Source organism: Anser anser (genome assembly GCF_964211835.1).
Source record: "Anser anser genome assembly, chromosome: 11".
Classification (NCBI taxonomy): Eukaryota; Metazoa; Chordata; class Aves; order Anseriformes; family Anatidae; genus Anser; species Anser anser.
In genome coordinates this window covers 6,644,521-6,669,635 of record NC_139732.1, presented here as the reverse complement: position 1 = coordinate 6,669,635, position 25,115 = coordinate 6,644,521, and the positions used below count along the sequence as shown (strand labels likewise).

Below are 25,115 nucleotides of genomic sequence, written 5' to 3'. Positions count from 1 at the left end.
CAGACTTCGATATTTTTTCATCAATTTCTTAGTTCATAAAAATCAATTTTTGTAGAGTTTTTACACTGCACATAAAAGACTGTGGCATCAATTAGCCTTAATTCTTTTTTTTTTTTTTTTTTTTTTCTGTTTTGGAAACCTCTTTGTAGGAAAATCTCATATTTCAGCAATTTGCATTATCCACACAATCTGCTTTGAAGTTCTAAGTTATGGTAAGAAAAGGATCCACTTATCTGCACATAAAAAATGTTCAAAGCTTATAAATTCCCTGAAACAGATGTACATTATCATTGGATTTGCCTTTCTCTCTTTGCTGTTGCATGGCTAATAGAGTTTCATGTGCCCCCTCACATCCTCCCCATTTAGCATCTTTTCTCTACAGAAGCATGCACCCTACTGTGCCAATCCACACTTCAAAGATTTCTGTCTATCTATTAGAAACAAAGCACAAAGTGAGAACATATGGCCCCTTTTAAATTTCCCACATTTAAGTCAATATCGTTTCTTTTCTCCTTTGGCAAGAAACATAATAAGGTTTATCTTCTCCCTTCCTAAATCTGCTGGCTCTCTCAAACTGCTTGTGCCAATTCAGCAGTTACTTTGCAGCATCAGACTTGGCAGCACATATGAAAACAAAATCTCTAATTTTTTTTAATTGCTTTTATTTCTCCAGATCAAGAAGATGCATTTAAATGATGAAAAAGGACAAAATGTAACTGCACACTTTCAGATAAGTGGATTTTAAACCCATGAAAGGGCACAGCAGAGAGTCAACAGCAAAAAAGAAATTTTCATATTCAAGTTCTTTTCACAGTGACATCTTTCCAAACATTTCCTATTACTAACTAAAGGTATGGAAGAGCATTTTGGAATCTGAGGCCTTACTGCGCATGAGCATTCACTGCTCTCATGTCCCAGAGCATCTGTAGAAACCCAGCATAATGGCATTTCGGGGAGTGGTTAGGCAATAACAAGACATTGCTGTCTCTTTTGAGGTAAAGGAACAATTACGTGCCTCAGAATCATATTGGGTCTTCACTTTTCTCTGCTCTGGTTACAGGCGTAGTGAGTGTACCTCTTGTGTGCCTGGAAGCAGAAATTTCTGACCATTTCTTTGGAGTGACTCCATCCCGGATAACAGGAAAAGCAGGATGCAGGCTTAGCTCAAAGTGAATTCTGCTGTGTAGAGGATTTCCTCTGTTTGTGGGCATTGAAATCAGCATCTATGTGAGAAAAGGCTCTAAGTAAAATAAACATAATTAGATAGCATTAGCCACACACGTAGTATCCTGTGAATACTACCTAATTTATGATTCAGTTATAAAGAAACAGGTTGCAGGGATAATGCTTTTGGCAGGACAAGGAACGAAAGCCTTGCCACGCTTCTGGAAACACCATGATTTACTCCTTTAATTCAACGTCTCTAGCTAAGATGACTCGATGCTTCAGACTCCTAAGCTGTCAAGTTTGTGATCTTTAAATTAATTGGTTTTAGCATCCATTTATTGGACCAGGAAAATTCTTATAAAAACCTGTCCCTGATCAGTGCAAGCTGTGAGTGCCCCAGGGCCCTGATTCCAAGAAAGTGTAAATTGAAGTACCTCTGTTTACATCTGCTGATCCAGTTAAGCCGCACAAAGTTTCCATTGAAACTCATAGAAGTCACATGTGCAGAGCCATTGAGGGATATGGCCTTAACAGATGGCATAGCCAAACAGCAAGAAGTTGTGATTAAAGACATCAAAAGTAAAAAATATTCCCCGAGAAGGCTGTAAAGAGACAGGAGGAATGTGAGGCCCACAGTGCTGCCTTTTGCTTCCCTTCGTACTTCTGCACTTACTGGAAACTCCAAGTCTCTTTAATTGAGCTTTTCCTCCCCTCCACTCCTTGCAGGGTGAGGGGGTTAATTGCTGCAGACTGAAACATTACAGTTTTCGTACTCCTGCTTCCTACTGGCACACTGAGTGCACTGGAATGCCCTGGGCATGCACTGCACAGGAGTCCATACAGCACTCAGAGTAAGGATGGAATAAATAGCTCCAGCCCCCATGGCCACGGGTATCCATAAAGCACCGTATCTGCGGCTTTAAAAATCAGCACTGGCCAAGTGAGACCTTAATGCTAATTGCCATGGCATTTCACTGTTTATCTTAGCTGAACTAGCATTACCAGTCCTGGCTGTTAACAACCTCAAGTGGCACTTTATTCATCTATCAACAGTCTTATCCTGTGAACAAGCAAGGAAGAACTATAAACACCCACTCCAAAGTCACTTCGCAGGTTTAAGCCCACAGAAAAAGGCCTTTCATAGAACTCCAGTGAGAACAGACAAAACGCAAGCTCCAAAACAACATTTTAATCTACAAAGTTTTATTTGTCTTTTTAAACTTGTAAACCATAAAAAGAGCTTATCAAATATCTGAAATTAGTACAAGAAAAGATGACGACTCATATAGCAAACTCCATTTGAAGGTCCAAATTCAAAGACAGGCATGGGGTTCTCCTGGCTTCCATTTGTGAATCTAGAGACAAATTTGGCCCAGTTGATGAGGTGTTTTCTTAGAAAATTCACAAAGCCTCAATGTGCTGCACTTCATGAGCAGAACAGAATGGGAACGATTAAGTGCAAGAATAAGCACTCAGCACCAGAAGGATCTGAACCCCTCATCTTCATCCACAAAGTACAGGCTCATCATGGACTAGGCACTCAAAGGAAGACACAAACCCCATTTTGTGTGTTGGAAAAAACAAACAAATAAACAACAACAACAAAACAGAACAAAACCAACCAACCAAACAAAAAGAACAGAAAGCACAGTGCACATAATTAACAGTATGCCTGACATTGTTAGGTTAATGTTTGCCCATTGCCAATTTTATAAAGCCCCTTAACATTGTCTTCAACATTCATATGAAACTTCTAGAACTTCCTACTCTCAGACCCTGAAATACCAAGCTAACGAGACAATCAGTATGGTCCAATCTGCCATTTCATGTGATATCAGAATTAGACTTTTTGTCAGTAGATTTCCAAGGTATAGTTAGCGCTTAGCATTTAGAAAACAGATAGACTTGGTCAAGTGTTGCACAAAGCTTCCAACTTATGTGTGTTTGTAATCAAAAAGAAAAGGAACTGGTGCTATTATTCAAAGCATATTCTGAATAATATTGAAAACATCTGTAGAAACACCCCAGCTTCTGAAAAAAATTCCCTTAGCTTGGGCAGAGACTCAGGAACGCAAGACATTGTTTCTTATTCTGCCACAGCCCCGGTGGTGATTATCCGCAACTTCCCTTCCTGGTGCTTCTTGCTGCACGCTGGAGATAGACCTCTTCTAGACAGTCTTTCAAGCTTTCCCCATGAAAAATGTTCTATGAACTATTGTCGCTGTTTTGTGAGTGATAAACGTACCATAAGAGATTCAAAAAAAGTAGTATGAACATAGTTTCTTCTCCATATAACATCTTCCTACCTCTTTGCTGTTTTTCCCCCTACTGGTAGACGGTTCTTCACTATCCCCACACTTCCCAACTCTTTCCATCTTTCTCTTGCCAGTCTTTTTTCACAGCTCTAAACCTCACAGTAATCCATCTGTACAGTTCTTAAATCCTGATATTTTAAAAGAAAGAAATTAGAAGATACCATCCACAGAATTTCTATCATTTTAGCTCAGTAGGATTGAATTATCTATAATTATATAGGAATACAAAAGTAAATTAAAGCATCATTGAAAACATCACTATTTAATAACTGTGATCCAAACTGCAAATAAGATGCAGTTCAATGCCTACTGAATAATTTGTATATAAAGTTATTTGCTTTTCTACATCTTTTCCTTTTAGCCCATTTTTAGCACATTTCAAATGTGTACAAGCAAAAAAAAATACCCAAAACACCCCCCTTCCAAATTAAATCAACTGAACAGCTGTCAAATATTGAAGAAAATAAGTCATTATGTGATAAATTGAAGCTGGTTTTGCTGCTAAGTACACTAGAGAAGAAATCTTCCAGAAGCTGTGTAGAAAACATATTAAGTTCCATTTTTATTTCATAGATTTTCTAACATGTTTCTGCTTGGTATATTAAAAAAAAAAAAGTCCGACAACATGATGCTGAATATGACTTGGTTCCCACTGAAAGCATGAATAAGTCATGTTTGAAAGAGTATTTTCAGATTTTGATGAATTACATCAAGGTAGTTAAAGGTGAGACTTGATTAGCTGACACATTTCCAAACATGAACATTCTTGCCTACACTCCAGGCGAAAATTATGTTGAATGTTTTTGCAAATTTTCTAGCATGATGAATTTTCTCGAGTGTAACCTAGGCCCCAAGGGGCCTAACTTTCCTGTTAATTGGAATACAAATGAAATTTGTCACTCAATAATTGAGGTACACAATGACATGTGGAGAACAGTAAGCATTCATCATACCTATACATTTGTGTGGCAACCTGTCGACTGTTGAGCATACACAGTAGTTACCCACTAATAAGAGATCGCCTCTGTCAGAATCCATCTTGTGGCAGTCACTAACTGCCAGCAGAGGACACATTTTAGTACAAACACACACACACACACACACACATATAAATTTTCCATTAAGTTATTTCTCCAGCTATACAGTATACTCCAGCTGTTCTGTACTCATGATGACTAGGGTAGGAAGGCAGCTCTAGAGGTCAAAGATAATGTGGCTTTTAAAGCTGGTTTTGCCTTAAGGGGCTGGTCTGCCAATATGCCAGGAGAGGCTGTACTTCACCATCCATGGGCAGAACTGGGTCTTAATCCCTAGTGGTGTCTAAATGATGTGTGGATGTTTGAAAAATGTGTGGAAGTGCCTTCAGATCCTCCAATGACATGAGTATTAATTAATTCACCAGCTTGATCTCTTACAAACTTTCATTTACTATCAGCTACTACAGAACTATCACCAGTAAGATGCATTAAAATAAACACTGAAATCACTGCCTGCACGTTACATAGACTTCAAACCCATTCTCCTGGAATGAAATTATAGGCACCCAGAAGCCAGTGATAATCTGGAAGTCTTGCTAGAGATTTCACTGGGATAGAGATTTTACTTTGCTATCCTTAGCTTTGTTGACTTGGTATTAGGTGGACATGAAGCTGTGAGAAGAGCTTAGCAATCTGTATTTTCAAAAACCTGGCTTTCCCAAAATCGTAGCTGGTAGAGCTGAGCAAAATTTTTCAGTTGAAATTTTCTTCAGCAAATAGTGCAAATTTTGGGATTGGCTTCATTTTGTTGAATTGTTTTGTGTAAAAACAGAAAAAGTAGGTGAAAAGGCTGGAGTTTTTATTTGAAATGACTTTGTGCCATTCCATTTTACTTTTAAATAGCGACAATATTTATATATTTTTTCCCCTTGGAAATGAAATGTTTTGTTTGACCAGAAACTAATTTATTTTAAATTTAGATTTGGCCACAGTTTTGAGTAACCCAAAATAAATTATAATTTTTAAGGTTTTCAGAATTAATAAACTGAAAAAATCAGTTACTCAATGCAGCTCTAATAATAAGGGACAAGAAATTTAACTTTTAAACTTGACAGTTTAATTATAAAGCCAAAGCATACCCAGTCCATAACTTACAGCCTGATCCTATTCCCAAAAATGTTAATACAAGTTCTTTCATCAGTGAGATCTACAAGCACTGACAGCAATTGCAATAAGCCCCTGAAATCCACAAGAAGAAGAAGGAAATATACTTTCTGAACTAGTAAAACTTTAATTAACAGGGGGTTCTCTTGGCACAGTTTTTGCTGTTAAATAAATAAAGCATTTAGTCAAAACCATCTATATTTACTATACAAAATACTGAAAAGCAAACATTTTTAAAAGATACGGAAACTTAGGGTTCTGTGAAAAGAAACTGTGCTATATGTTATTCACACTTAATGCACATAACACAACTGCAACACAGTATTTAGATACTGTATGTTCATACACAGCTGGTGTAAAGTTTTAGTATAGGGATGCCACATTATTAGAATTTGTATGTATTTCACAGGATCTAAATAAGTTTGAATTTGCCTTTTGAATCTCCAAATATAATAAAACCAAACAAATCAACTTAAGGTTATATCCAATGGTCAGTTGTGTTGCATTTCAAAGCTCACTTGCATGGCTAGTACTGCACACTTTTCATTCAGATGGGATTTTGTTATTAGTGCTGTTATCTTTTCTAGCAAATATATCTTTGGGTGAGAGAGCATTTATGCCCCTTTGCAGCCATTTTGTAGAAAACACCACAGGTCTGAAAGCACTCTAGTTTTCCAGAACATTTTCTTGTTTTGAGCAGTGTTCTGCATTAGAAAAATGGACTAGGAAATAATTCCCACCTCCCAGTCTTTCTGGCATATGCTCTACTGAAAAGAGAACAGCTTTAATTATGTTTTCAAAACAAATAGCATGGCATCCCTTCTTAGATGGAATGTACACTTGTGTTTGCATGCGGTATAACGTAAGTCACTTGAATACATCAGACTTCGTTAACATTATAATATAAATAAGCTTATTCCTTCTACTAGACATATAAATGCCTTTTTTTTTTTTTTTGCAGTCCATAATTATATATACATTGAAAAAGAATGATACACAAGCAGCAAAAAAGGCTTAGACTAGAACAACTCAGTGGTAACTAACCAAATTTGTGGCCTTTTCATATTTTCAATACAGAGAGTTCTGCATATAAATATTTTTGGACTTTAGGAATTTAAAAAATAAACAGAACAGTATAGTTGTCACACAGATCAAACACATTTTAAAAACATTTTGTTAGATTTAACAGAACACACTGTTGACAGCTTTAAAAAAATAAAATAAACCAGATTTTTTAGAGAGGACAATAAGCCTAAACAACTGCTGATTCAGAGAGACAAGAGATGGACCTAATTACCAAGAAGCAGTGATTCTATTCCAATTTCACAAGAAAGCAAGGCTTTCAACTTTTTCTTTAAAAGTTGATGTCTCCATGTTCTTAGAAAGGGCAACATCCCTCTAAAATTGGTCAGCAGTAAGGTAAAACTCCATTTTGGACTGATGAAAACTCTAGTCAGAAAAAATAATAATTATAAAGGTCTTAAAACAAAGTGGGATAGTTGTATTTTACAATATATACTATAGGCAAAATACCACAACATTTAAAATAATTAGAACGAAACGCAAATATGTTTGATAGAACAGTTATATTTTTATGATGAGTTCTCTACTTCAAAGTTCCAAAAGCAACGTAGGCATTTTTCAGTCACTTTCTACTTGCAAAGTAGTGATCTGTACAAAACCCAACTGAATGGATTATAGATCTGGGCCCCATAGAAAGTAAAACTTGAATGTACTGACCCTTTTTTCACTTTTCCAATTTGCTTTTGACCTTCAAATTTCTCAACAGCCAGTAAGGTCTTGTAAGTATGGTCTCAATCTCCTTCACGGAATGGAAGCCCTTTGATACGAAAAAAGTAGAAGAGGCCAGAATGACTGTGAACGTTATTTTTTCACATGTTGAATTGTCTCTGAAATGGCAGAAGCACAAACTGGTAGGCGCTGGGGAAATTTAAATCAGAGGCAACTAAGAAAATGCCATGGCATGTGTTTCAAAATGTCACTGTTATGGGAAAAAAAAATTATAATGTTAATATTCAAACCACAGATTTCTAAAACAACAAAATGTACCTGAGAGTGTGCATATTTATATATATATATTTATATTTATATTTTATATATATTTGCCAACATTTAAAGTGAGAAAGTATATTTTCCTCAATTCTTTCTCAAAAAAAAGAACTGTGGATTTAAACAAAACAAACCCCCCAAACAACCCCTCTCCTTCCCAACCCCCCATGAATTATACTTATGGCCCAAGCACTAAGTCTACTGATGGTTTTGAAAACACCATTTCACATCCTCCTCTTTTCAAATAGTTACCCCAAACAGAATGGAGAGTAAACGAGAAAAAAAAAAAAAAAGAAAAAAAACACTAAAATAAAGGAAGTGTATTTAAATATAACCTAGTATATAACAGGCTGTACTTGTGTCAGTGAAGAGTCTCAAAGAAAATAAAGTGTAAGTCATACAAATGTAGCTCTGTTGACAAGTATAGCTAATGTTTCTTTGCAATTAAGATAATTTGAAAGGATGTGAACACAAACAGGCTACATGAATGCAGTATATTAAAATTTCCCCTGTAGCACATTACAATCAATAAAAAGAAAATAAAATCTGAATAATACTAGAGGTAGCAGCTGTTTGTATTTTCTGTTATTCTGAGCATCTCTGGAGTCCAAACCTTCGAACATTGCTCCCCTGATAAAAGGCTTGTGTGCGATCAGCCGGCATACAGCAGACTGGTAAGCTAGATGTCTGCAAGAGTGTTTGAAGTATCTTTCCTTCTACAATGGAAGTAGTACTTGTAAAGAAGTGCGTTGACGACCTGCATTAAATCACAGCTCAAAATCTATGGCTGTTTGCTGTTTTACAAGCCACTTAAAAAAAAAATCCACAAGTTGTTTAAGTAAGCTATGCAGTTCCACAACATATAAATAGGGTAAGTTTCAAGAGTTCCGTATAACCTCTAAAAGAAATGCTAGCTGAATATTAATGGAGTAACAATAATATTAATCATAGTAATGCCTTAGTTCTGGTGTCACAAGAACGTGCTTCCTTCATATGGGATGATTCCCGGAGGTTGTTGTGGGATCTGTTTTATGTCTGGTAGAAATGATGGTAGTGGTGGTGATGCTCGTGGTGGTGGTGGTGTTCATGCCTCTGTATCATTTGTCCGACTTGGCCTTCATACAAAATGACTGTGGGCAGGTCTCTCACATGTTCCTTTTCCACAACTGTCCCTGGAGACTGGAAGGTTTTGCACATCTGGTGATTCTCTTTTGCCCTCTGCTTATGCTTCTTGTGAACCTGTTGAGACTGCAAGGGGAGGTAAGGAAGATTCTGTCCCACCCGTGCACTTGGGGAAGCCATTGGCATGGGCCCCCCTTGAAAAGGTTTGTTTCTTACTGCCCTTCCAGGATGCACAGGAGCAACATTTTTGCCCTGGGCCTTGGGAGACCTCACAAAGTGCTTGTTTGATTCCTGGTTCCGGAGCCTCTGTTGAATTTCTGCAATCTTGGCATATGAACTCTCAGCTAGATTGATGTGGCTCGGATCCACCACTTGAGATTTCCTATGGTGAGCATGGAAGGTTTCAGGTTCATGAGAACGGGATCTAGTCTGACTCACAACTCTGCTTGGTGGGTCATGTTTTTGAGCTGCTGGAGGAGATCCTAGAAAATAACAAGCTGAGTTAGTCATCTAGTATTTCAAAGTTTTAATTAGTAGCACGCAGTTGGCAGGGATAGCATTATCAGCAGAGTGAATTTTTCCTAAGGAAGTGAATGCAATTATAGCTGTCTAGTTTAATTACATTTAATCATTCTGATTAGTAAATAATACACACACATACCTACATATATAAAAATATATTTAAGTATATATCTTTAAAAGTCTTTACGTTTCGTTCTCTTACTCACCATCTATTTGAATTTCAACAAAATAACTGTGAGTGGAATAGTAAGAAGTTGACAGAGGACAGAGAAAGGGAGGAAAATCCAAATCCCCTTAATTTGGGGGACAGAAGGCAAAATTCCAGGTATAAACCCACATTCTCTGATTTTTTAGTCTGTAATGAGTACAAAAAACATGTGACAATAGATGCTGGTATCATCTCGGGAATGACCTCCGCTATCCAAAATTCAGTCCTCACCTCACCCATAGACTAAACTTACTAATTCAGATGTAAAGATTGTTCTCCTAGGCTCTCCTCCAAGTTTAGCTACACAAACAAGTACTTCAAAGCACACTTGCAGTACATTAGCCACTCCATTGTGATTCCACCATCACCAGTAATTACCTTGCAGCATACACACAATCCTATTTCTTTCAGTAAGTTACTACAAACAAATCACACAGTTTCAAAATTCGTGGAACATTCAACTGAAGAAAGAAAAGACCAAGAGCTTGCAACATAAATTACCAAATTACCTGGCCCAAACTTTGATGTGTAGTTTTCTATTCCTGCAAGATCCAAATAGTGGTTTCTCCTTTCAATGTTCTCATCAACACAATGACGGTAGCACCCACTTTGCTCTGGATTGTTCTCACTCTGGTGATATCTGTCAGCAGGAAGCAAAATTACAATTCAGCAGAACTTCTTTAAAGTTGTTATCACCATCTGCAAACCAACAACTAATGGGCCCTTTGAAGTGACAGGAGTTGCTCACAAAGAAACAACAAATGCCTGAAATTCTGGATGACCGAATTTGCTAAGTCGATAGGCCTGAACTGACTGTTCTTTCCCCTCCTATAAATTCACCCCGATGTTGCAAAGCAAAGGAGGCTTTCAAATTGCATCACACAAGCAAAAACAAATAAAAATGCTTCAAGGGTTTATTATAGTCTGTCTTAGGGCCAAATCATTCTACTGATTCCTTAATCTGGATATGCCAAAGAAAACCTGCTGTTTGAATCACGACTGTTCCCACCGCTGTCGGGAAGTGCTGGGGTGAGCCTTGTGTCAGATAAACATTCATGTGTATCTACTTCGGAAAGACAGACAACAGCACAGGTGTACTAACTAGAGAGAAGCTGAGAAGAGAAGGTGTTGGTAGGATACCTGGAGGTAACTGTTGCTTTCTGAAATACAATTAATAAGGTCAAATCAGCTGCTGGCTTCAGAATCTCAGCTCCTTTTCCTGCTCAGCTTTGCAATTTTATTTATAGCAGAACTATTTCCTGTGAATGAATATCTGAAATACCATTCATTTATGAGGCAGAAAAAAATCTGCTAGAGGTTTACAGTATTGTGACTTATAATGCCCAACAATTCAGCAATTTAAATGAATCTCTGCAGATATGAGTAATATATCTTCAATATAACAAATAGGATAAGAACCACCAGATATTTCAGCCTCTAAGACCAAACTGCTAAGCGCAAACTGCTTTCCAGGTCTAGGTTCAGACTGTTCAGGACATTACAGAACTGAGTTTCCAGTGTCTCTGTAAGATACAGGTCTACAGTTTCTTTGATAGATGTCATAAGACTTGGCCTACCTGGAAGATCATTTTTACTCTACTTTGATAGAGGTCGAGCCTCCTGAATGAAGGAGAGTCTGAAGGAAAGCAGCTAAGCTTTAACGACTGAGTCAGCCTCGAATTCTGGAAGTGACATACGGTAATGTCAAAAAAGAGGGAATGTCCACATTTCTTTATTTTTTTTTGGATACACAGTCAACTTGGTATCTTACCTGCTCAGACACACCTTTATAGATTGTTCCACTTTAGAAAGTAAACTTACAGATCTCTAGGGATAGAACCTAGCTAACTGATGTTGCCAGGCATGAGTTGCCTACAGAAACCATCGGGACTTGCACATATGTGCTAAAGACAGTGCAGTTAACCCAGAAAAAATATTATTGGGTTTGAACCACCACAATTAAACAACACTGTATACTGCACTCTCTGTTGAAAACGAAGTTAACAGGGAACCTTTTTCTTTTTTGTAATAAATTCCATCTCTCATCAAGACACTGAAGAGAAGCTATGCCAATACTGCCACAGCCCTGCATTCTAATAGCTTTCTTACACGCAAGATGATGTTCAGCAATGCAAATATACATCACAAAGCAATTATACACTGATGAGTGATGTGCTCCACTGTCAGAGAACTTAAAGTACTGCTGAGAACGGAGGCATCTGGCATCCAACCCTACAATGCTCTTCTGCACGTATATAAGAATACCCAGGCATACATCAAGTATGCATCACGCGCAGGGTGTAAGAATACACATAGTTGTTACTGGTTTTTGTTTTGTTTAGTTTTAGTTTTATTTTTAAATACGAAAGGCATCTGCTTAAGTGCTTGTGGAGTGTATGAAAGCCCTTTCTAAAATTCCTGTGCTGGAGTGTCATTCTGATGGCAAGCACGCAGCAAGACAGTGGGTAAAGGGAATAGAGCGATGGCAGAGTGCTGAGCACAAAAATGCAAGGACATGTCCTGAAAGCTACACTCACAGATAACCTAGAGCTTAAGGCAGCCAGGGAGAACTCACTGAAGTAGGAAAGAAAGTGAGACAGAATGTGCATCGGTGGTAAAATGAAGATGTTGTGGAGTCTGGTGTGCATCATATTTTCCCTGTTGCACTAAACTGAGCAAACTAGAATTGCAGTAGGATATCTAATCCACAAAGTTGCCTGCCAGTCCTCTTATACCACCATTTTCTACCACTCATGTCAGGCAAGCTAGCTATGAATCTAGTTGCTTGATCTTGATACTTGTATTAGCCCTACAGGTGAAAACTCCTGCCTGTAGCTTCCAGTACATGAAAAATCTAACCCATTTATCTCCCACCTTCAGGATAAAAACATTCCTATCCATTTTATCTTGAATATTAATCACATCTTGGGTAGAATTCCTAAGTGACTGAATTTGTGAAATGTGTGCACTTCTCACAAGTTCTCATTGCTGCTCTCCAGGGTAAGTTTCTCTGCTAGTATCATGAGACAGTGATGCGGTTCAGGGACCTTTCCTGTTGGTTAGCAATTTGGCCAGAGTGCATGAACGTCTCTGCAACATAGACAGTGGCTCAATTGTTTGTCCTGTCCACATTTAATGAGATGCAACAAAAACTGTCAGGTGTTGATGCTGATTTGCTCAGCAAAAGATACAGTTACGTCCTGTCTAGGAAGCCTCTGAAAAAAATGATGAGAAGGACAAATGCAGCAGAGTCAAGATTCTACCCCAATATTTGATGTCTTTGTGCCTGCGGATATAAATGGAAATGGCTGCCATCCCTAAAACCACTACATTTGCAAAAACAGGATTTTAAGGTGGATGAGCGAGGGACTTCAATCCAAGAGATGATTTTTGCAATAGATTATCAAACAGAAACAGTCCATTGAATTCACACAGGGCATGCCCTTGCTTTTGGGAAAGGAAATCAGAGCACCACATCTAGGCCAGCAGGCAAAAACGTGGAGTATTCTTTAGTTTACATTGAACGCTCTTTACTTTGAAAGAGATTTTGTACAGAGTTGCTAACAGATTATAAGCCATTTTCTAATCTGAAATTTGATCTTACTGGCATTCACTCAATGGGATAACTTACTAATATTTTTACTCTGTCCAGAAAAGGGAGGCATATTTTTGTTGTAATTTCTAATAAAACTGAACGCTCCTCCTCCTGATAAATTTATTAAACTCAATACCCTTATTTTGGACAAATATACCTAAATCCATGGAAAGCCAAAACTGGATTATTATTTTTTTAATTTGCAGCTGAATAAACAAATGCAATTAATAACTCAGTATCTTTACTATTGCATTGCAGTAAACATTTCCCTCTGCCTTAGCATGAAATAGAAAATCCTAAAACAAATGGAACCTATACACTGATATGACCTGTTTGGAGCAACAGATCTACATTAAAATATTGATACATTTTAATGTATCAAAATTACCTGGTTTTGTCTTGTTTTTCTATCCATTAAAATACCAAATTCGGAAAAGGAATAATACACCTACACTTAACTAAGAGAGGAACATTTTTCTTAGCTGTAACAAATTTTAATACTTGAAAAATACATTGCAAATAACTATCACATACTCTGAAGTTCAGTTCAGGTAATATCTATCAGCTAGAAAGAAGTCATGATAACAGGGTAAATATGTACTGTTGCTAGCCTTGCAAAAGGCACGATTATACATTTTGAGAGGAAAAAGGCCTGTTCAGGACTGGCATCCAAAATAATATTGTATATTCTGTTAGGGAAGAACTAAAAACCCTTTTTTATCTAATCTATAGGTGGCTTCAAGTGTACCTGCAGCTGAAAAGAAACTACTGTGCTTGTGCTTCACTGGAAATAGGTGCATTCTGAGTTACGCGGGCTGGATTCCATTGAAAGACAACAGACATATTTTTTCAAGTGGTAAAATGTATACTGAATCTAATGAAAAAAATAAAAGATCCTAATTTTTCTTCAAGGTTGCAATAAATGCACTGTTTCTAAGCAAGCAGGCTAATTCCTACATTGGTGCTACTTAATACCTAATACTGTCAGGGAGAAGCTGTCCTAAAGCTGATGTGGAAGTGGGGAAGCAGGGTTTATGGCAGATGGGAGTCAGCAGAGTCAGCCAGACTGCTAAGTCACTGTGAGATAGCATGTGAATTTACTTCCACCAACTGCACAAACACATTCTGTAAGTGGGATTGAGTCACCCTACAGCTGCTGTAACCAGAACCACCTCAGCAGAAAGGAACTTGTAGCCAGCAGTGTACTGGAAGTTCTTGCTGCTGCTTCCTCTGCAGGACATGCCCTCCAAAGACTGTTTTCTGCAAAGCTGATTTTGTCTGCCCCTCATTACAAGCCCCCTTTCTCCCTCCTTCTGCTCAGTACTGTACCCAGTGCCAGCTCAAAGGTGCTTCCTTTAGGAGGAAAGGCAGTAGGAGAAGCAGTTATGGCCTGGTGAACAGCACTGAGTTAATAAAGGTTGGAGCTAACTGAGTTGACCCATGAAAAAGATGGGTTGGAAGGAGCACAGAGACAGACAGGAGATGGCACCTATGAAGATGAAAGGATTTTAGGGCACTTTTAGCCAAAAGGCTATGCTATATTGCTTAAACTCCATTAATAAATATTGCATTTGCAGACTGCATCTAAACAGATGCTGTACCCCGAAGAGCCAACAGAATAAAACATAACATGGACCACAGTTTTCTTAAAAAATAAATTAAAAAAAAAATCCTAAAATGCAATTAAAAGGTTGTTGCTGCTTTTTTTATATGAAGTATCCAACTATGGAATCTGCTGCCTGTTCCATGGAGAAAAATCTTCTAATGTCCGCTTTTTTAACATAATTTTAAATAAATAAAAATTAATCAATAGTTGAGGATTCCTCAAAGCTACACTGTGATTCTCAGGAGACAGGGCTCTTTTACCTTACCTGAGAGAAGCCCGCTGCTGCTTCTTTTCAGAGCTTCTTAATTCTTCATTGGCTTTGCTTTCGGCTCTATGCCTGGCACTCTGCAAATCTGCCAACAAGAAGTACATATTCTCACATCACTGTCCTTGCCAATCAGTATAACTAACGTGCTACATGGCAAATACGTTTTTTCTTGTCCATAGATCAAGATGTAATGTATCCTTTCATGTAACCTTCTTAAAAGTGCTTTTGTCCACAGGGCAGATTTTAGGCAGACATAACCTTGGCTCTGGAACATTAATCAGTGTTGGGCTCAAAGCCATGTGGTAGGTTAAATGGAGCCACATTCACACTGATATAGTCGTCCCTCAGGAGGGCTCGGTAGTGTGGAGCTCAGTGCGGTACTAAGGCATGACATAGCTTTCCAGCAGTGAAAATTTGCTTATGTCTGCACTTGACTGAGTGGATGTATATATTAAAAATGAGATGCCAGGGCTCTCCTTCTGGATAAGGTGCCCATATTTTCTATTGAAGTACTACATTAAATACTGTAAATATTTAATTTAGTACTACTTAACCTACTGAAAGAATTATGCTGATATAGCTATTATTAGCGTGAAAATAAAGTGAATAAGCCATCACAGTATAAGCCATTTCATAATGGCAACCTCTTCCAGTATAGAAAAATATTCAATTTGCATGCGCAGACTCATACAGTTCAGTTATGCTTAATTGTTTATTCATATCCGCAATAGTGATAGCTATGCGCTTGCAAGAAGCATTTTTTTTACCGCTATACCTGTTTTGACACAAGCTGAGCATTGTAATATCAAAGTTAAAGTAGTACAAATAGAAAAGGCCTTAAATCTGCCTCACGATATGCAAATGCAATTGCACAACACATGGGTTCTTGCTGCTGCCAAGAGGAAAAAGTCAATCAGGAGAGGGAGCCCTAATTTGCTTAACATACATAGAAGAAAGTGTAAGTAGCTTTGCACCTGAGATCTTAAAACAGATTCATGAGGTTTACAATACCCACAAAAGTATTTGCCTTAAGTATATATTTATTTGTTTTGACAAAATACAAAGATGGATTTTTAAGAGCCCCTGAAAATTTTTCATATTTTTTTCCAAAGGTTGAGTGCACATCCTTACCAGTATGATTTAACAAGATACTTTTTTTCTTCTGGCTGCCATCTGGTGCCACAGTAAGTTTCACTCGCAGGGTTTTACTGGAACTAGGAGAATGGTTTACTGATGCATCAACTACCTCATAGATGGTATGAAGCAAGCTGGTAATATCCTACAGTTGGATTGAAACACAAAAACATACAATAATGTGAAAATGAACCCAGGGATAATTATTCACACTGCGATTCACTTGGCCAAGTCAAATATGGAAAGTGAGGAAAATATTGGACTTTACATCTCCAGTAAACCTTACTACTACTATTTTCTTTTTTTTTCCTTGCATAACTAACTAGTTGATTAAATAGAAGAAAACTAGTAAGTGATGTGACAGAACTGTAAGCCTCAGGTTTGGAAATAGTCTAAATGTCACTCTACCAAATCTTTACCCTGGTCTAGCTTACTTCGCAAAATTCATACTAATTCTACACTTACATTTTTGAACAGCAGAAAGTACTCATTCCGGTCTATTTCAGAACATTCTTCACACGTCTTTGAAGGCAATGGGGCATGAACAAATGCTTACACAACTAACTGTATCAGAAAGAACACTAGCCAGTTTTTATAAGCTGATTATTTCAAACAGAAGAAACACTGCAGCTCTCCCTGTTTAGCAGCTGGTGATGCTCAGAGGTCTCTCATGTTTATCTATTCCAGCCAGGCTCAAATAGGGTACTACCTTAAATTGCCCTGATGGACAGGAGATCTCTCAGCTCAGTACCCCTCCCCAAACAAATTCCACCTAAATTTATTCTGGGCACCAGCTTAAGGACAAGGCATTCTGGTTACTGAAGGCTATAAGGATCCCATTCAATGTATAACCAAGAAGTTTTCAAGGCTGGTCTTCCTATTCCTTGATCTATCATAGTAGTGAAGCATTTTCCAGATGTCTGAAAGCACAGAAGAAATATCGAAATCATCCTTTGTTAAATATGAGGTTCTGAGGATTAAGAGTCAGGTCTATAAAAACACAAAATCTCTATGATCTTCCTTTGCTAGGGATCATTCCCAGAACATTGGCAGTTCAAAGTTCAGTTTGCCCTAATGGGTCCCAGCAGAAACGCCACTTCAGTAGCCAATATATTACACATTCCTCATTATCTAACTAGCTTTCTGCTCACACAGAATTTAGGGAAATACTGATGTTATGGCCAGGACAAATGATTTTACAGTAAATGATCTTCCAGGTCAATAGGCAGAATGAATAACTAAATCTTAGAGGGTCCAGACTTTGTCTTAACGTGTACCCTTTTCTAACTTCCCTGCACTCAGTGAAATTTCTCCAGATATGTGAATGAAGATAACATTCATAAAAAGCACAATCTGCAGTACTTTTTCTACCACTGCCACAAGAGTCTCTATAAATGTGCTGTTACTACCACACCAATAGCCACTTCCCATCCCCTTCACGAGAACCACTGTCTAAAGGCTGAATGAGGAAAAGACTGCTCAGTGACAATCTGGTAGTCACGTCACAGCTCTTTAACACATCTCACTTTTCACACTTCCACCCTAATTTGAAACTTAGCCAGACCTCTAAATAGACACAGCCATATCTGACAGTCAGCTTGAAGGGCTGTATTTTTATTTCATCTGTAAGAAAAAAAACAACCAAGCAAGAACACAGACAAACAAACATGTGTTGTTCTATATACCCTCCATAAATTATGTTCTAGAAGCCTTGTGCTATCATCCTACACCTCCACAAAACAAGCCTTCCCTTTTGGCAGAATACTTAGGCACCGCATTTATTCTTAACAGGGCTTCACACACTCACCACTTTAGTGAAAGGAGCCTTTCCCATACATTCCTTAACAGCTGTTGGTTACCCAACAGGGCATCTTCTTTCTGACTACTATCAACAGGTTATTATCAACTCCTTCATTCACAGTAACCTCTCCCCCTCCCCTTTTTTCAGCTAGGCCAGATGTTTGCCGAAGCTGATCATCTACTTATTTGTTTACTTCAGTAGGCAAAGACATGCAGTCATAAATCCCACTGTCCTTTTAAGTTAGGTTTTTCTAGTGATGAGGTTTAACTTGCTAACTGTCATACAATTTGTCCCTTTTGCTCTGTGAGGGTCTTTCAAGCCACTTGACTCAGCAATTTTAGAAGTACTCCAAATGCTGTCAGGGAAGGCCAGAAGCAGCACTTGTGACACATACTTGGCAAGTCAGAAATATGCGTACACACACATCATGTCAGGACAACTTGCACTTCTCAGCCAGATGGGCCTGAATTAACCCAAATTTATGTCCAGGCACCAAGAAGTTTCAGAGCTGCAAAAGGTATTCAGACACCTTATGTCCTTACGCTCTGCTGCCTCTACATTTCATTACATGTTTAATACCCAGCTTCTTCCATGACAATCTGAGCTGCTTTGCATTTTGGCACTGAATAACCGTGGTCGTCAGACTGGATATATACCAAGATCGAGGTTAGGGATATCCTTAAGTAACCACTTAATGCTTATGTTGATCTTTTAAATACCAACAAAAACATTGTTATTATAGGATTCATTTACTTGTGGTCCTAATTTGGGGTTGGAAATCCTAGTGAACTGACGGTTCTGATTTGGTCAAACAAGTCTGCTTGGGCCATTCACTTCTCTATCATCTATCAAAGTCCTGGTGGAGTAGGCACTGGCTACAAGGCAGCTTGAACCTCATGTTGCTGTCCAGTTATTGCTTCACATCCAAATTCCTTAAGGCACTGATCTGGTAGGAATGAAACTGTCTTTTCCAATGAGTTTCAAACTGTGACTAAAACTACCTTCTCGCAGCTCTTTTTGGCAGGTAACAATGGGAATGGCTTCTGGCCAAATTAGTAGCACTAGACCATTACAATATGTTACAAAAACTGTATTTTACAGCTCTGCCTATATTTACCCCCTAAAGAATTTTCATCTTCCAGTAGCCTGACAGGAGACTGGGGTGATTTATGCTCCCCTTGAAAGCTGTCCCATTGAACATTATCTGTATTTAAATTCCTTAAAGAACTGGTTGAACCCACTGACAGAGCTTTGCCTTGCACCCACCAGCTTGAGCATTTCACCATCCTCAAGAAATTCATTGTCAAGAATCAAGAACAAAAACCAGTTCAATTTTCATCTCCTGTGGTACACCAACCAGCACGTCTCAGAGATCACCTATGAAAGAATCCAACTTTTCTACACAATGTATTTCTAGTCATGTGATTCTGCAATGACTTTGCTTAAGACTGCTCGGCACTTCCCCTACAAAGTTCCATCCCACGCTTCTCAAATGTCCCTCCTTTTTACATGAAAAATAAAGAAGGGATTTTTCTTAGTGCTTCCCACTTTCCTAAATATATGAGTTTTACCCTTAAATGAACTTTTAAACCATTTCTACTTAAAAATCATTGTGGATTTTTAAACTTCTATTCTGAATGGGTAAAGAGAAAAAATAGTAAGAAAATAAAGGTTTCTCTCCGTTATAGCAAGTTGATTATATTTAGTGAGGAATTCAGCTATATGAATCCAAACGAGTTCTGAAAGGTTTCTAGTACACAGAATTTCTGCTGGGATAGCTATTTTAATCAAGTAAGAAAACTGAAACTATGATATTTTTCCACAAAGGGAAAAACAAAGGCTTTTGTTCTGTAGTGTCCAAACAGCCAGCAAATGCCATACCCAGATTTAGTTGTGTCTTGCTTATTGAATGCTACAGTTGTTTTTTCCAGGGCTGAAGTATTTAACAGGGTTAATCTTTATGTTTTTCACATCCTATTTTATCAAGCAGCCAATACAAAAAAAGCATATTACAAAGAGCAACTTTAACAGATTGCCAGAAATTCTTGCATTAGAAATATTAAAAAACGTACAGTATAAGCTACACGTGTATGTTGCACTCATGCGTTTCTTTGCAGAATTCTTTACAGATCTCGAGAGATCAGCAGGAATTTAGAACCTTCAGAGAAAGTAGCGGGTCCACAAAAAAGAACAAAAGCAAGTTACATTTAAGTAGATATCATTCCTTACATTTAGGTATTCATAATTCCTTACAGAACTCATGTTGCTGAGATAGTCCCTATTCCAGGTAGTAATTTTTTGTTTCTAATGAATATTACCCCAGTGTTAGTGTAGCTTATCATCATAGGACTAGTTAGCAAACTAGAGATTCTGGAGAGGAAACTAAGAGGCTTTTACAGCTGAATTTACAGCGCAATTTAACAGAATGGGATATTTGCACAAGGAAAAAAAAACACTGAGAGGAACAAATCAGTTTGCTTCTTTATAACATGTCTGGGAAAGATGCCTTTGACTCAACTCAAAACCAAAAAATTAAGTAATGTCTTAACATTTCTTTCTTGTGCAAACCCACCACATCTAACGGCTTATATGACAGTCCCTCTAATACAGATAGCCATGGCTCTGTTGGTTCTGTTGGTGCTTCTTTATCATGAGTTAATGTAATAGTGACAAATGAAAAACAGCAACTTTCAAGTCAAGGGTCAGGCTGATAAATGCTAGCCCCAGAAAAGTTAGTATCCTTCTCCAAATCAAAGATTTGGTGCTGAGTTCTGAATGCAGAAATAACTTCATGCCTTTTCACTCATAAGAAGATACAAGCAAAACTAACTAAAAAAAAAAAAAAAAGATAGGAAACACAAAAGAAAAAAATGGGTATTTAATGTAAGATACAAAGAACATTTTTAGCATTAAAAATGCATGAAGAGAAACATCAATATCAGTTCATTACCTTTCCCTCAGAAAAAGAAAAGTACAAATGTCTTATCTGTACTTTCTTTGTAGTCTGATTTTTACATACAGCAGGATGTTTCTACTGCAACATCAGCTTTGTTTGATCATGTAAATTTTTGAATCATTCTTATTTGGAAACTGAAAGCAGCTTCACTCGCTATCTATTCAACAACCAGAATAGAAGAAATCCCCTCACACCATTTTTTTTATACTCCTGACAACTTTTTGTGTGCTTATTTCTATTCAGCCACTCACCGAAGAAACTAAATTTTCCAAGAAAGAACTGATTGCACAAAAATGGCTGGTGTTTATGAAGTATAATTACATTCAGAGAGCTCAATATAAAACCTCATGGATCAAAACACATTAGTTAAATTATCCAAGTTTCAAGTCTGATTACAAATATCCGTATGAAGATAATTACAGTGCAGCTGTCAGTTCTAAAAAGGCCTGCAGTACATAATGAATTGTCCTCTTATGGCCTATGAAACAAAGGGAAACATTATTAGCCAAATTTTGTAATATACATAGTAGAGCAGGAAAAGTTATCTCCTACTACACCAAAAGGAATGAAAAACAGTCATTTTATATGACAGAAAAAGCAGTATTTTAAGAAAAGACACTAATGCTAATTTTCTAATTTGCTATCCCAATACTTACGCTTTCATAATGGGTGTATCCCTTCAAGAAGCATGACTAGATCTGAATTTCTAATTATAAGAACTAGGGAATAAGTCATACAGACTCTAGGAGAAAATCAAAGCAGTATTAAGTTCTGAAGATGTTGTTAAGATCCAGAAGAAATTTCACTAAGATGGAATTTGAATGCTCTTGCAGTGATTTGTCATTGTGTAAAACCCACAGGAATTTTTATCCAGTAACTAAATCCATATCTTATTTACAATTTTCAAACATTTTAATGAATAAAGCACTTAGTCCACTTGCAAAATTGCACCCCACCTACATGCCTCTTACAAACTTGATTTTATACTGTGCATTCATTTAGAAACTCTCTAAACACGAAGTCTAACAATGAGTTTGAATCAAATGAAATGGATGTGGATGGACAAGTCACTTCCTTTTCCAGTCTCTCACTTTTCCAACATGAAAAACAAGGATGATAACGCTGACTTCTCTTTTTAAAGCACTACAAAATCTACAGATAGAAAACTGACTTAAGAAATTTCATCTCACTCATTTCATCCAGCTGTAAATCCACAACAGTCAAGTGAAATTTTCAAAGGAGGAGGAAAAGGTCCACACTAAGCTTTTCTCAACAGAATACTGGACCTTTGTTTAGACAAGCTGACCAGTTCTGAAAGCATTTCAGTTTACTGAATGCTTTTAGTAAACTTCAGTTTACTAAATGGCACTAGTACAATTCACCCCTCTTCCTTAGACTGTCCGTTCTGTCGCTGATCCAGCAATGTGCCTCACACTTAACTCAAAGCATGTGTCCCATTCATTTTAATTGAAACTATTCACATTTTTAACATCCGCCATTGTTAAGCCCTTTGCTGGATCAGGAGCAGAACTGTTTAACAGACTACAGGACCAAGCCCACTATGTTGACTGCCAGTGTCTCAGAGCCTAATAGAATGAGAAATTCTACATCATATGAAGAGACAGAAAATCCTCTTTTGTGGCCAACATCATCTATGAGCTATCATTCATTATTCTTGCACAAACAACTCTTAAATTGCATCTGGATTCAACAAAGGAAAACCAACAAGATGTTTTATACAAATGACATTGGAACAGCTTGCAAAAGAAGTAATGCAACTGGAAAACTCTGCAATGGTGTACACTATTATTACTATCTTTGGTCACATGTAAAGAGCTGAAAATTATCAACCTATTTGGTTCCTTGGTTAAAAGGATTTTTTTTGGCACAGGTTCAAGCCTGAATATAGCAACCTCCAGACCTCAGGGTAGTATAATTTTCAATCCCCCCACATATTTGGTTTCAGTTAAGCTGCAGTCTGCTCTTGTACCAGGGAGAAGTAGAATTTGGCTGTAACATGTTTTCTAAGTACAGTCAAATTAAGCCCTTTGGTGTACCACATAATCACAAATAATTATTGTATACACACTTAAAAGCATATTCTTGTTACGTTCACCACACAGAACTCCCGCTAACATTATTGGGAACTCCATGCCTGCATGTAAAGGACATCCATGTGTGTGGGTTTGGGTTCTGTTGTGTTTTGTTGTCTGTCCATTTCTCCCTCCCCCCATTCTTGAAAGTCAACATAATCTTGTAATGAAGACTTGGCCTTGGGTCTCAAAAGATCTGGGTTCAATCTGCCACTGGGTTCTTGTGAGACTTCAGGCAAGTTACTTAATTTTTCTGGTGTCAGTTCCTCATATGTTAAGACTTTTTTTCTCCTCCTCCTTGCCCTCTCTCTCCAGCTTCTGTTCCCATTGGAAACTCTGGGGTTGGCCTGTAACTTTTCATCTGCCTATTGCCTTGTATGAGGGGCACAGATTTCATTTGACTATTCAAAGTCTACCAGAACAGAAACAAAAAGAAAAAGCTTAGAAATGATGCTCAAACACATGTTAAAAACGTTGAACCACCATTTGGCAATTTGTTCAGAAATGTTGAAAGATATTTGCTTCAGTCTTCTAGGAGAAATGTCTGCCCTCATTTAGTGGTCTAATGTCACTACACTTTCAGTATGTACCCTACACCTTCCCATCAGTTCTTAGTAATTTCCATAGATATGAGTGTAATAGCCTACAGAGGCAGAAACTGTCAATCTTCAGCTGATTATCTGAAGGCATGGAAGACAGTAAACATGCTTCACCAAAAATCAATGACAGCGCATTGTGGTAAATCTCAATAAGAGACACTCTTCTAGAACTTGCATTCTATCCAGATAGAAATAGTTCTGAAAATGGACTGTACACTAATGTATACATCCTGTTATTTGGCTTCTTATTTGTGCAGCAAATACAACTTGAAGACATCCCGATTAAAATAAAAATACACACAGGTGTGCTTTGACAGGCATTCACTGTGGTCCTGCAGCAAGTATCATCAAAACCATTTATACTTAGAGAGTAAAGACTAAAGAAAGCAGAGATCAGCCTAATATTCATGAAAACAACAGAACAGTATAGTTAGTCCTACATGGAAAGAATTTCAGAAAGCAACTTTGCTATTTGGTTAGCTTAACTCTGAAAAGCAGGATAGAAGCCAGAACAATATACATTTGCAGGGGTTTATTTTGACAATGTGTTTAGTTGTTCAGTTGTTTCAGATATTTTCCCCCTCAAATGCCAGTACTATTTTTTAAAAGGCTAATCCCAGATATTAACAACAACCATCTTAAAAGTGGTACAGTTCATCTGAAAACAGTAAACTACCGGTGGGATTTTTTCTAGGAGGGAAGGGTCCATGGAAACTGCTGTTTAAGTTGGCAGGACACCTCTGTTTCATAGAAGAAAAAACGTTCCTGTTATAAAACACTTCTCTAGTTAGCAAACGCTGCACACAAAAGGGCAGCTGCACTTCGCTTACCTCGCGTGTGACTCTTCCGTTGTTATCAAAGTCATACAGTGTGAAGGTCCATTCTTGCCTGTTATCTTCCTCTACAGACACATCACATTGCAATTCCTAAGAAACATGCAAAGAGCAGCTGATTACCTAAAGCAAAAGGCCTGTTTGCAGAGGAGACTCTGTAGAAGAAGGCTGCTTGCTTTCTTCCTTCCTTCCTTCCTCCCTCCCTCATGGGAGGAAGCTTCAGGATATGTCCTGGGGGGCGTCCACCCCACTGAAGATGTCTCATCACAATAACATGATAATCCTAACTCCTTTGGGCCAGGCTGCTGGGAATCTGTGAGATGTTTTCTACTTCATTGTAGAAAACACAAAAAGGTACAAGAAAACTACTCCCTGAAGCTGTTGGAATATAATAAGATTTCTCCCTTAAAAAGAGAGAAAGAAAACTCAGCTTAACTCAGGAAGAGAAAGATAACAGAAACAGGCTCACAGCGTGAGGCAGCAGACCACAGAGCCAGTAGTCACGAACACGAAATGGGCACACAGCACAAATCCCCCTTGAGACCCGTCCTGGCTGCAGATGCTGGCTGCCCACACCACAGGTTGCTGCTTAGCGTGGCCCGACACCACGGAGCTGGCAGGGAGCAGCGACCTGGGAGCGGAGCCCTGTCCTGATTCTAACTGTGTTTCTGCTGGGGAGTGTGAG

At 37.9% G+C, this 25,115-nt stretch overlaps 1 protein-coding gene across 5 annotated transcripts in view; it reads right to left on the bottom strand.

Annotated features, from left to right (window-relative positions):
* Positions 1–2,353: 2,353 nt before the first annotated feature.
* The window catches only part of NKD1 (NKD inhibitor of WNT signaling pathway 1), a 293,721-nt gene continuing 270,959 nt past the window's right edge, over positions 2,354–25,115 (bottom strand). For 4 of the 5 annotated variants that reach the window (XM_083794852.1, XM_083794853.1, XM_083794854.1 and 1 more), the window contains 5 exons: positions 24,428–24,523; positions 16,146–16,293; positions 15,012–15,099; positions 10,055–10,185; positions 2,354–9,297 (listed from right to left, as the gene is read on the bottom strand). In XM_083794852.1, coding sequence (XP_083650978.1) covers positions 8,723–9,297; positions 10,055–10,185; positions 15,012–15,099; positions 16,146–16,293; positions 24,428–24,523 — 1,038 coding nt within the window. In that variant the 3' untranslated portion in view covers positions 2,354–8,722. The remainder of the gene's footprint in view (positions 9,298–10,054; positions 10,186–15,011; positions 15,100–16,145; positions 16,294–24,427; positions 24,524–25,115) is intronic. The other variant, XM_083794856.1, reaches the window with a different exon arrangement.